Source organism: Oratosquilla oratoria, chromosome 2 (genome assembly GCF_046742065.1).
Source record: "Oratosquilla oratoria isolate Oo_2021 chromosome 2, ASM4674206v1, whole genome shotgun sequence".
Classification (NCBI taxonomy): Eukaryota; Metazoa; Arthropoda; class Malacostraca; order Stomatopoda; family Squillidae; genus Oratosquilla; species Oratosquilla oratoria.
The window spans coordinates 63,773,614-63,787,606 of record NC_134778.1 but is presented as its reverse complement, the minus strand read 5'-3'; the positions used below and the strand labels follow the sequence as shown (position 1 = coordinate 63,787,606).

The 13,993-nt window shown below is 38.5% G+C and overlaps 2 protein-coding genes across 2 annotated transcripts in view; one reads left to right on the top strand and one right to left on the bottom strand.

Annotated features, from left to right (window-relative positions):
• Nucleotides 1–820: 820 nt before the first annotated feature.
• LOC143039548 (testis-expressed protein 264-like) overlaps nt 821–13,993 on the bottom strand; it is a 37,581-nt gene continuing 24,408 nt past the window's right edge. Inside the window, exons 2-3 of the mRNA XM_076209737.1 lie at nt 9,180–9,383; nt 821–2,344 (exon numbers count right to left, since the gene is read on the bottom strand). Coding sequence (XP_076065852.1) covers nt 2,018–2,344; nt 9,180–9,383 — 531 coding nt within the window. The 3' untranslated portion in view covers nt 821–2,017. The remainder of the gene's footprint in view (nt 2,345–9,179; nt 9,384–13,993) is intronic.
• LOC143033425 (uncharacterized) lies at nt 9,780–12,840 on the top strand. Its single transcript, XM_076198855.1, has one exon. It carries the CDS (start codon nt 12,232–12,234, stop codon nt 12,838–12,840), a length of 609 nt encoding a protein of 202 aa, XP_076054970.1. The 5' UTR covers nt 9,780–12,231.

Genomic DNA, 13,993 nt, shown 5'->3' with positions numbered 1-13,993 from the left:
TGTGGAGTGTATTTGGGGGTGAAATGGGTGGGAGTGTTTTTATGCCTTTCCCTTTTTGGCTACCTCCCTTGGAAGGGGGAAAAAGCCTTGGTATATGTATGTATGTATGTGTATGTTTTAGTGTTGACAACTGTAATTTCTCCAATCTTTGTTCATATGTCAGATTTGACAGTGTGGGTGCCATTTTTACCGCTGCTCTTTGGATTCTTTCCAATTTTCTTATGTTCTTTTTTGTGCTAGGTGCCCACAATTGATACAGCATATTCTAATTTCGGTCTTATCAGTGTAACAATTGTTTTTTTAACCATCTCATCTATGTAGTTGAAGGCCACTTTCATTTATCTTAATAAAGTTGCAAGTCTCTCCAAAGAATTTATTTACATGTTTATCAGGTGTCAAGTCACTTGAGGTGATTACTCCTAGGTCCCTCTCCGAGTTTACTTTGTTGACTTTTGTTTCCAATTTTATAGTCCAAAAACTCTATTTTTACCTTCTCCAAATTCCATTATGCTACATTTTTTGATGTTGAAGTTCATCTCATATCTCCGACTCAATTCCCATATTTTATCCAGAATTCAAATATTTTATCCAGACTGGTAACTGAATGCAAGTGAAGTAATATATCCCCTGGTATATGCTCTCAAATGATGATATGCTTTGTCTTGGCCATGCCTTCATGATGGATGCCGAGGCCTTGTAAATAAATGTATGCATGTATATTTCCATTTTATGAATTCCAAGTCTAGCCCATTTCATTCTAGCCAGTTCATTATATTTTAGTTGTCTGTAAAATGTTAACGTGTCAACAGATACATACTAATGACTTTATATATTTTATTTCAATCCTGCACATACAAAAATACCATGTAAGGTGAATGACTGAAGCAGAAGTACATGGCCAGCAATACATGGTGGGCAGTATGTAACCACTCAATTTGTGTCAACCCAAACAATGAAAAAGCAAACTAAACCTTCATATTCCTCTCTTCAACACAGAAGATTAAGGGATGCTTTTAATGGCACATGAAATGAAGCAAAAATTTGAATACCAGAAAGTTTTAAACTTGAAAATTGGATCAATTAACAAAATTGAGAGAAAGACACAGAGAGAGAGAGAGCATCATACATATACTAAAGGCTTTTCCCCCCTGACATAGGAGAGGGAGAGAAAGAGAGAGAGAGAAATGCAAGTATCACACATAGAAAGAACTGATAATTATCCTGTGGACAATGGCAAAATTCTTTTCATTCTCAAAACAACATGGGCTTGGTATATCTTAGGCATATTCTTTAGGCAATACAAATCTCACATTTCCTTCATCACAAACATGAAGCCATATTAGCATACATAACTACAAAATTCAAGCTCTAACTTCTGGGTACACAAAATGCCTAATAATATTGAATATTCTAAAAGCAGTGCATCAGTAAAACCATGCCAAATGGAAAAATTATGTAGTTTTTGGCCAGTTGTACTATCAGGATATTACAAATGAAGACAAAACCATATACTGCCAAATCTTTTCATTTCTAACTTGAGAACTTGATATTCTGTCCAAATTAGTGCCCAGAGATAAAACTGTCTAAATAGAAAATTTTCACAAACAAAAACTTTGCTCCCAATACCATTACCTTAGGTAGGGGCTGGATTGTCAGTATAAACTAGAGTGAATATCAGCTAATCATACATTATGCTTCACCTCAGTAATGCTTCCACATAGTATTTCCATGTATTAGCACAGTGTACTGGATGCATTATGCCAAAATTTATATTTATGTCATCATTTGAATCCTTATGAACTTGTACACTCGTGCACTATTCCTTCCATGGGTTAATGAATGATGGCCTATTTCTGTTGAGATAGTTGTAATAACCAGTTTTTGTGATGTGTAATTCAAAACTATTTTCTCAAGTTATCCTACAACAATCACTCTAGTTTGATTACATCATTTGCAAAGCATACCTACATACAACTTCACACTTAGAATTTGTGCAATATTACTTCAGCCTTCAACATTACTCTTCTTTTGCTGGTTCTGCCACTTCCTCTTGGATCTCCTCCTTCAACTCCTCAGTAAGAACTTCCTCAACAACTTCCTTTACAACTTCCTGGACACCTTCCTTCATTACTTCCTTGTCCTTTTCATCATCACTACGCTCATCTGCTTCATCACCTGATCGAGGGGCTTCACTCTCTGAAGGGGAGTCAGCAGTGTCGTCAAATCTTTCTGAAGCTTCAGGGACTAGGAAACTGTCATGCTTATACAGAGGGAGAAGATAGGTCGTTGAGCCATCACATGATACCTCCAAAGTTGGAGGATAAGGTTCCAGTAGATCATGATCCTGCAAGTAAAGAATAATATTCGTATTACTTATAATTGGCTGGGTGGTGTTCCCAATGGAAGTGTGTTAGTGTGGTTCTTACTTCTCTTGAGAGGGATTCTTCAATGGAACTGATGTCTGGGGTTTGGTACATACATACATATACCAAAGGCTTTTTTCCCCCTTAAATTGGAGGTGAAATAGTGAATTTAGTGGGGTCTTGAAGAGTTTATTTTTTGATTAATTAATGTTACCTCTAGTTTCAAAAGTGGAAAATGTGCAGATCCACAGTAACGGACAATGGTCCCTGGATCCTCCCACTGATCTCTTTCATAAACTTTGGACTGTGTTGAATTTGTGTGGATTTTCCCACCTATGTATCCAGCTGAATGTGGTTGGGGAAGGGGATAAGTCACCAGTTGTCATCTCTCCATATTTGAAAATGTTTAAGAAGGAAGGAAGCTGAACAATTTAAGTGTTTGTCCATTGTAGCAAGGAATGGAAGGAATGAAAGTGGAAGCAAAATTATAAAGTAAGGGAAGTAAATGTCTAGGGAAAATGAAAATTGTCATGAAAAATAGATATCTGGGTATGATTGGAACTTGAAATACGATTATACTTCACCAGTGATTCTATCCCTGTGGAGAATATAATACCACTGCATGCACTGGCTTGTATTTCACATGTTTTAGTAAGACAAGGGTATACATAGTCTGATTAATGGTCCTGTTCTCTATAGGAAGTTCTGGAGATACGAGAGCAGTGATGATGTTTTGTCATCCAGGATTTAGTGTGGAGTTATTACCGTTTGAGTCAGTCAATCAATCAATCAATCAATCAGTTGTTACCTGGAGTTTCACTAAGTGGAAAACCCATAACCCCACTGAGGTTGGCAAAGATTCACAGAACCTCCTACAGATCTCTCTGGGAAGAAACTATATTCCATTTATTTACCTAATTCAGTGGTTCCCAAACTGTGGGTAAATTTCCCCCTGGGGGGGAGGTAACAAATTTTCGGGGGGGTAATGGAGAGATGACAAAAAAATAAAAAATAAATAAATAAAATAAAATAAAATAAATAAATAAAATCAAGAAAACCCTGCGTTACCCGCCATTAGGATTAAGGATGATTTAGTACATATAGTTGTACAACTGAAAAAAATAAGTTTGGGAACCACTGACCTAATTGTAGTGCAATATATAGGAAAGGAGCAATGCTCATTGGGTCCCATATTCTAGTCTTCATTTTATTATACCTAGCCTACAGGCTATCAGTGTGGGACTTTCCATATCACTGACTGAAAATACTAGGGTGTGGGGAGCAGTCACCAGTTGTCGGCTCTCCATATGTGGAAAAGGGTAATACAGTTGAAATTGATAAAGAGAAAAAATAAAGGAAGTGAAGAAATACAGCTGTTCATATAGTCCTGTGCTCCAGGTAACATTCCCAGCAGTGAATGTTACCTGCCCCTACAGTCAGCTGTTCATACAGTCTTGTGCTCCACTAATTCTCAACAGTGAATGTACCTGACCCTACAGTCCAAGTGCATAGGGCAAAGTTGGTGTTGGCAGCAGCTATGTGCCTACTAATGTAGGCTCACCACCTTCATTATCTCCTGTAATAGTTCAGGTGCCCATACTGTCCAAGCTAAATCCACAGGGTAAGGTATGATAGTTTGAGAAAGAAAAAACTCAAGTGTAACTATATATTACAATCAGATAAATACAAAGCATCACTGATGACATTAATGGAGATCTGATCCCTTTAGCATTAAGGTGACATGATCACTTCAGGCCACATTCTTCCATTCATTCACAATCTCCCTCCAATTAACTCTTATCTTAGCACACTCTTCCCTGCTTGACATTTTTTTCTACAGCCATGGGCACCTTCAGTCCATTTATCCTTGCAAGTTCATTCCATTTATTGTTTTCCACATTCTTTGCTAGCATTTCTTTATTCATTCTTTTCATATGACCACTCCACTTCATCATTTTCATCTGCCCCGTCTTACAACTCTCCACCCATTCTCTGCCTCACCTCCACATCTCACTTCTTTTAACATCACATATACTTGTCTTACAACTCTCCATCCATTCTCTGCCTCACCTCACTTCTTTTAACATCACATATACTGGCTTTTCGTTTCTGCCCTTCCATATTCTATGCTCCACACAGTGCCATCAGTATGATCACTCAGTAACACAAATCTTTGCATTTATCCCTAGATGCCTATTCCTCTTAACACTTTTCATTCTATAATTCATTTCTATATCCACTCATACATTCACTTCAGTGATAGAATAATATACATACATACATATATCGAGGGCTATTCCCCCCTTACAAGGGAGGTAGCCAAAGTCAGACATAAATTCACTCCCACCCATTTCATCCCCACATACTCCAGTCCCATTCACCACCCCATCCCTAATAATATAAAATAAAAATAAAAATAATAATATATAATAGGTAACAGAACACTCCCACCTAAACATCCCAAACATCTGGAAGAGAGCTCAAATGAGGGTAAATTAAAAAATTCATAGAATTAAAAAACACTGAGGTGAGCAAAAATAAACAATTATTTTTCAATGTAGACACCATCCTGCTCAAAACACTTCTCAACACAATGTTTCTACCCATGTGTGCCTTCTCTGAAAAACTCAGCAGTCCTTTCTCAAAACTATATGTTTATATAATTTTTTAGCTTCATCTATGTTTTCAAAGTGGGCTCCTTTCAGTGATTCTTTGGGGTTTGGAAGGAGGAAGAAGTCTGATGGGGCAAAATCTGGACTGTAAGACAGGTGAGGTAACATTCCCATCAGAACTCTGAAGTCACATTCTTCACAACTCTTGCAAAATGTGCTGGTTCCCCGTCATGGTGAAAGGATTCCATTCTGCAGCTCTCCTCACTGTTTTTTGACCAATGCCACCCTCAGTTTCCTTAAAACTCCTACATAGTTAAGGTCAGTTAGCAGTTCTTTTTCCATCAAGAAAATCCACAAGCATCACTCCTGAATCCCAAAACACAGTGGCCATCACTTTCTGAACTGACCTTTCAGATTTGAATTTGATTGGTCCAGATGATCCATGCAGAACCCATTGTTTGGGCTGCAATTTACTTTCAGGATCATACTGATAGATCCAGGTTTCATTGCCTGTAATAATTTGACTTATAAACAGCTTTAGGGCAGTGGACAGGATGCAGGGATGACCTGTCATCCAGGAGGTGCCAAGACAAGAGGGAGGGTAGAGGGTGGAGGGGAGTGGAGTATGTAGGTAATGGAATGGGCAGGAGTGGTTTCTATGCCTTTTTCTTTTTGGCTACCCCCCGTGTAAGGGGAAGCCTTTGGTATATGTATGTATAAACAGCTCTTCAGCTTTTATTTTACTCAGAATTGCCAATGAAAGATCAGTTCGAAGAATCAGCTGGTTTGGGCGCAATGCTTTTGGGACCCATTGTGCAGAAAGCTGGCTGAATCTTAGATCTTGCAAAATTTATTTTGAGGAGGCATAAAATATTTCCAGGGCCAAAGCTATTTCATTAACTGTTATTTCTTCTGTCTTCTTCAACAAGATTTCTAATGACATCAATCATTTCATAATTTCTTGATATTCTTGGTCTGCCATCTGAAGATCATCATCGCCATAATCTCTCTGCAAAGCCTCAATAACCAACATCCCCTTCCATTCAATTTTCATCAAGAATTTAATGTTCACTCATCTTAAAATGGTCATTTTCCATGGCTCACAAAAGCATGTTTTTAGGAGAATCCTCACTGTACCAGTTACTGCAAAACTGAGTGCAAGTAACTGACAGTGAGCTAAGGGCTCAGTGATACACACTAAACATGCTTTTTCTTGTCCTCACCTGCTCGAGTTCAAGCAATGGCAGTATTCCACAAACTTTTTGATTTCCCCTCGTATTACCAACTGAAGGCAAAGAAATCATCAAAGAACCCTTCATCATACAGACAAATCTCTCTATTATCCACAATATCAAACTGATGGAAAGGTTAGTTTCTGTAAGAATCAAATCTAAAATATATACCTCCCCCAACCAAGATTGTTTCAAAGGCCTCTCTACCTGCACTCTCCTCAATCAACACAAGTATTTCAAGGAATACATAAAAGGACTCACCAGAAAGAACAGTTATTGTTGCCAAAGATATAAACAATGCTTTTGATAAGGTCCCCAGACACATATCTAGAAAGATTGAGACCACAATGACAAGAAGCGGTTAACCAATTTACTGCAAAACTGAGTTTAAGTAACTGAGGGTGAGCTAAGGGCTCGGTGATGCACACTAACATGCTTTTTCTTGTCCTCACCTGCTCAAGTTCAAGCAATGGCAGTATTCCACTAACTTTTTGGGTTCCCCTTGTATTACCAAAGAAATCATCAAAGAACCCTTCATCATACAGACAAATCTCTCTATTATCCACAATATCAAACTGATGGAAAGGTTAGTTTCTGTAAGAATCAAATCTAAAATATATACCTCCCCCAACCAAGACTGTTTCAAAGGCATCTCTACCTGCACTCTCCTCAATCAACACAAAGTATTTGAAGGAATACATAAAAGGACTCACCAGAAAGAACAGTCATTGTTGCCAAAGATAAACAATGCTTTTGATAAGGTCCCCAGACACATATCATCCAGAAAGATTGAGACCACAATGACAAGAAGTGGTTAACCAATTTCATAGTAGGAAGACCATGCAGTGACCCAAAACAACTATATCATGGGTGTAAGAAAGGTAGTAGAACAAGCAATTATTCTTTGACTAGTTTTGCACTGTGGTACTTCAGAAAGAGGGTTTTCACTAAAGAAAAACTGGCGATAAATAGAGGAAATGTGTGGTGTGAAAGGGTAGGATAGGTCAATTAGTTTGGATTCAAGGAGGCTCAAATTCCTGCAGACTGGCACTCCATGGGGGTGTTTCTGGTGATCTGATGTCCTGTCTTCTTCCATTCTCATCAGATCACTCGAAGCACCTCACAGAGTGCCAGTCCGATCAGCCCACAAGATTTTAAATCCCCTTAAACCCAAACCAACTGATCCATTCTTGTACCCTTTCACTACCCACCACAGTGCAAAACTAGTCAAAGAATAATCTCTTGTTCTATTTATGTGTTTTCTCTCTGGCTCTTACAACCTGTCAGGATGTCTTCACATATCATGGGTACAAAAAGACTATACAATGGAGTCCTTCAAGGTGCAATACTTTTACCATTATTGTATATATATATTCAAGAATGATCTAACAATTTCTGAACCAGAACTAAACCACAGGTTCTCAAATATGCAATGAATTGACAATAACAACCCAGCACTGTAAATACAAAATAGCATACTGTATCTGTGGCTAAGAAATAACAGGGTGGAAGCTTCATCTCCGAAATAATCAGCAACACTGCTAAACTTCTAAAGGAATCCAAAAATTCTGCCTCTTATATTTGATACCCATATGACATTAAGTCCATATATCGAGGATCTGACTTTAAAAACCAACAAGAAAACAAACCTACTGAAAACCATCACCAGCACTCTGGGGAAACAAAAAACTAATACCAACCTATACACAGCTCATAAGAATCACCCTAGAATATGCATCCACAGCATGGTTCCCAAAATTCAACAAATGAAAACAATTTACAAATGCTGCAGGATGCACCAAACCCTTCCATAGGACACTTACATCAAGGAATCAAAATATTTCCAATGGAAATCATATAAAAATGACAGGAACACAATTCTATGCCAAAACCTTACACAACACTCACCCTTCACACTACATCTCAAACATCACCAACAGCATGGAGAAGGAAGAAAGAAAGAAAAAGAGCACAACCTATTACCTAGATCACATAAAACATCCACACAAATACATATTTAAACCCAGATAACTAAACAAATCCTTCAAGAAAGACCACCAAACTCAATATTCCAATGACAAACCTCAGATATAAGTCTAACAGAGAAATCCCTCCCACACTAGACAAGAAACACACACACCTGTGATTAGGACACCATCTGTCATTAAGATTGTACAAAGACAGAATAAGCCTGGCCTGATTCTAACTGCCCCAGAAGCAACCACCACAAGGAAGACACTTCATACTACCATGCCCCACACTAACAATCCCCAGGCAACAACATATCTTTTCTCTTAGTGACTTATGGTCCCAACCACATGAAAGAAAATAAAAAAAACATAGCTACAGAAGAGAACTGAAGAAAAACAGTTTTCCACATAGAGTAGTGGACACTTGGAACACACTGGATAATGAAGTAGTATGCACAAAAACCATTCATGAGTTTAAAAGTAAACTAGACACTGCGAGATACAATGGCGGGACACCACGAGCATAGCTCCCCTTCCCGCAAAATACAACTAGGTAAAACTAGGTAAATACAGGCTGTTGCTGATCTCCTGGAGGCGGTGTCTTCTGCAAGAGAGACTAGAGAGATTTATGTAATTGGCCCTGAGATCACAGCTCTGGAGAGATCATGAAAAATTTCCCATATCTAAGTGAACCTCTTCAATACAAGTCAAACATTAGTGCACATACCAGGATGCCTGATGTATGATGATGCATCACAATACGCACATTACACGATGCATACATAGGCATAATTTTATTCAAGAGGTTAAGCACTAGTGCAAGGTAAACCTATTGAAGCTCCCATTTTGAAAGAGTCAAAGTCATGAACATGTCAGAAAATGTTACAATAGACAGTCTAGTTCAGTTAAACAAACAAAAAGACATGACAACATAAAAAATAAAGAGGAAAGCCATGGTTCAATTTTACAGCAACAAAATATATTTTTCATCTTGATACTTACACTGAGGTACTTCTGCAGAGCTGGGTAGACACGAAGGAGACCTAGGTATGATGTCAGTGCCGAGCAAGAGGGAAACTTTGTGTAGACTGCCTTGTCAACAGCAGGGAGTTCATGTGTCTTGAAACCAACAGCTTCCAGGGCTGCTACATCCATCCCTTCTTCAACCACCACTCCTCCTACATAACGACACTTGTAGTCAGCAACCTGCAAATTAAAAATTTCTACAATCTCCCAGTAACAAAAACTTATTGCTCATGTAATTCAACCTATGATATACACTTTTTATTCTTGTGTATGTTATTCTGTGTATATGTTAAGTCAGCTAAAAGAAAATTGCTTTGGACTGAAATATATAAGTATTCAACTACATACACAATATATACATTCTTTTGGTTGTCACAATTAGAAAATCTTGTAAACAAATTGGAGTGGTTTTCCCTAGATTTACATGAAACACCACCCATCATGTCACAAAAATTAACCTAGTTTGCAAATAAACATGTACTGCATTATGAATGCCACATAAAGTGAAGGAAGATGCAAACACTGGTAGAAAATACTGGGAGTGGTTGTGTACAGGGAGTGGAAGCAGTTAGTGTGCCAGGCAGCTGCTTGGTGGTGCACACTTAGAAAATGTAGTTGATCAGTAATGCATAAAAGTGATTTGAAAAAAGATATTTCATAATTTTTAGTACTACATAGTGTGCTATAGCAAAAACGTGTTGCTAAAACACGTGTAAATAGATGAATATCTGTAGGTGTATAGCTTTTCATTAAAAATACAATGATTTGAAATCAGTTACAATATACCTAGATATATACATGATTCAAAATATAAATTATTGCAAGTACACAATGTTTATATAATAACTATCAAATGCTTTTGCACAACTCAAATGTAATAAAAGTGATTAACAATTTGGACAACCTGGTTGCTTGTCTGTGCTGACAAGGTGTCTAATACATAGTGTATAAATGTGAATACAGGATCTTCCCTCAGTGTACACATAGTAGAAGGGGCCTGTTGTACCTCCCTGCCACCATTTGATGTCATGATGGACAGTACTGCAAGTGTTCTTTCCAAGAACTGTGATCCATTGTTTGGTTCGTCTCTACATAGTACAATGTAATGTAGAATTTGTTTTGTGTTCTGCCATTGTGGGTTTGAGGAGTTCTGTCCACTCACATACTTGTAGTTATGAATTGTCCAACTGTTGAATGTTCTACTAGGAGCTACACATATAATGTTGTTTATAATGTCACTTTGGTAAGGTATGTTAACCCATCATTTGTTTAAATGCATAATGGGTGTAGAATTTGAAAGCGGTGTAAGAAATCCACTGTAATTCATACAGCTACTTCAGTGATCTTTATTGGACAGGTCATGTATGGCTTCCCATGCTGTTTGGGTATGGAGAGGGCAAGTACATTTTTGTCAGGGGATGTTGCTTCTTGGTAAGATTGAGGGGGTTGTCTAGTGGGATGATTGCTAGTTTAATATAATCAAGTTGGGTATTTGTACTATTAATTTGTATTATCTTTGGTCTGTTGTTTGTGTATGAAGCCAAATTGTGTGACATGTGTTCAGAGCACCTGCTAGTATGTGGTTTGCTGGAGAGCTGTGGTAGGAAATAGGTTTTTTGTTTTGTTTTTGGTAGGGGTGGTACATGTAGCGAGTGGTATATAAAAATTTGTAATGCTCATATAATACCAATCTTGAAACCAAACAAATCACCAGACCTTACATCATATAGATCGAACTCACTACTATCCAAAATATCCAAGCTGATGGACAAGTTATGGTAATTATGACCTAACTTCAGCCCTTTAGCATGGCCTCGGGAATCCCCCATTATTTACACATATAATGGTGACCTGCACATGGCAAGCTGTCTCACTGTTATTCTGTATGTTATCTATTAATGAAATATATATATATTCATAACAACTGTATGGCGTTAGGAATGGTTAGGGATTTGAGGGAAAGACAATCACTATAAGCATTTAATTTCACTTGGCAATGTGGTTAATGTGATGTTGCCACCTGAGGTGTTCTTGAAATTTACACTGTAAGGAGGATGGGCCATTCACACTTCCACCATAGAAGACACCTAGGTTGCACTCACAGCAACCTACACGAGCACTCACTTAGACAGCAAGGCCTTCTTATGTGATGGAGTAATGTGGCAACAGTGTGGACTCCTGGCTGTGCCTAACAGCTCATGTTGAAACATCTTTGCTACAGTTGCAGCAAGAATCTAATCTGAAATACCAACCTCCCCAATCAACATTGATTCAAGGAGGTCCACTATACCAGTGCTGCTCACAAACATCAAACAAATACTGGAAGGATTGAGAAAGAAAGAGAGAGGGGTGCTACTTAAGTATGTGATCTACAGACAGGTTTCTGCTTAAGTATGTGATCTACAGAAAGCTTGGTGCTTAACTATGTGATCTACAGACAGGTTTCTTCTTAAGTATGTGATCTACAGAAAGGTTGGTGCTTAAGTATGTGATCTACATTTAAGATGACCTCGTTCCTACATATTTGAGATGACCGCGTTCCTACATATTTGAGATGACCTCGAGATGATCGCGTTCCTACATATTTGAGATGACTGCGTCCTTCTAATCTGGTATTTAATCTTGTATTTAAGAGATGAACTACTTTTTAAATTTTTCAGTTTCACCCTCACTGCGACAAGTAAACATGAGAGCTAGAGAATTCTACAAACATGTTATTTCAGATGAAGAATCAGCAGTAGCATTCCTCCGTGACCATTGACTATTAGATGAAGTGCAAGATATTAGTTCTTGCCACAAATGCAGAGGCGAAATATCCGAAAAACAAAGAAAAGTAAGAGACAAATATCGTCCTGTCTTTCGCTGTACGAAGAGGGGCTGCCAAACTTTTAGGTCAGTGCGTCGAGCTAATGTCTTTTTTCACTACACCGATCTGAACAACAAGATCAACTGTAAATTATCCCTTTGCAAAATTTTGGAACTTAATTTTTATTTTGTTAAAGATCTGTCCTTTGCACTAACAGAAGAAATGACCGGCAAACGTCAGCCAACAATCTGTGACTGGTTCAATATGTGCAGAGAAGTATGTTCCTCTATTGTATCTGTCCATAACAGAGGCCAAATGGTGGGAACTGCAGAAAATCCGGTTCAAATAGATGAAGCTCGTTTTGCAGGTAGGAGAAAATACAACCGAGGCCGCCTTCTAAATGGTGATAGAGCACCTGATTCTGCCGACAGTGAAGCTGATGTGGTTAATAACAGAAATCATGGAAGAAGAATAGATGGCCCATGGGTGTTCGGACTTAAAAATGCCTCAGATTGTCGATACTTTTATGTTTTAAGAAGAGACAGAGCCACTTTGGAGCAAATTATTTTCAGAGAAGTTCAAGCAGGCTCTGTGATATACTCAGACGAATGGCCAGCATATTCGCATCTTAATCGTCAGGGTTACATACACCACACCGTAAATCATCAGGAAAATTATGTGAACCCACAAGATGGAACTAATACCCAATCTATTGAAAGATCGTGGCTTGAAGCTAAAATTCGAATTCTAAACAAATTTAAGAGGTGTACCTATTCATACTTTGCAATCGCATCTAGATTTTCTGTGTTGGAGAATAATGAGATCCAATAGTCAAAATTTGTTTGTTGCATTTTTGCAAGATGTCCGAACTGTTTATAGTGAAAATGTAGATCACTCACTTTCCCAGACAGTGAAAATAAATTAAATAAATATTCATTCTTTTATTATTCCTTGGTATTTAAGCATAATGTTTTAATATAAGCTTATTCGGAAATGTAGATCACTCACTCAACTGATGTGTCATTTCGTAGATAATTTTCAAAATGTAGATCACATGCTTAAGTAGCGAGAGAGGGAGGGGGAGAGATAGAGAGAAAAGCCCCACCAGATAGAACAGTTAACCAACTTTATAGTAGAATAACAGTGACCCAAAAATAGCCACTTGTAGGCCAAACCAATGTCTGTGACCAGTTGACTAGGGGCTGCCAGTATCTTGGAAGGGACAGAGACAGACAGACAGACAGACAGACAGGCAGACAGACAGACAGAGAGAGAGAGAGAGAGAGAGGAGAGAGAGAGGAGAGAGAGAGAGGAGAGAGAGAGAGAGAGAGAGGAGAGAGAGAGAGGAGAGAGAGAGCAGAGAAAGAGAGGAGAGAGGAGAGAAAAAGAGAAGAGAGGAGAGAAAAGAGAGGAGAGAGGAGAGAAAAGAGAGGAGAGAGAGGAGAGAAAGAAAGAGGAGGGAAAGAGAGAGGAGAAAGAGAGAGGAGAGAAAGAGAGAGAGAGGGAGGAGAGAGGGAGGAGAAAGAGAGAGGAGAGAGAAAGAGAGAGAGAGGGAGGAGAGAGAGAGGAGAGAGAGAGAGGAGAGAGAGAGAGAGGAGAGAGAGAGAGAGAGAGAGAGAGAGAGAGAGAGAGAGAGAAAGTTGAAAAACTATTTATGAATAATGAAACTATAGTTACCCCAGTTGAAAGCAAAAATTACCCCCATAAGGAACAATTTATGTTTGGGAGTCATTGCTTTAAATATACCAAGCAACAAAGGTGACGTTCGTTTATCCCCTTCCAAATCCTCCAAATAAGCACCAGCCCACTTCAACCACAAACCCGGCTGTTCATGAGTTCAACCCCAGCCCACGCTGCCAAGAGCTAACTGACTGTATATGACGCGAATAAGGTATTCGCCAAGCATCACCAGATCCCTCCCTACCAACTGTCACCAGATGGGCAGGTGTGTTCACGTACATTTGCCGCGTTTCCTGAAGCAACG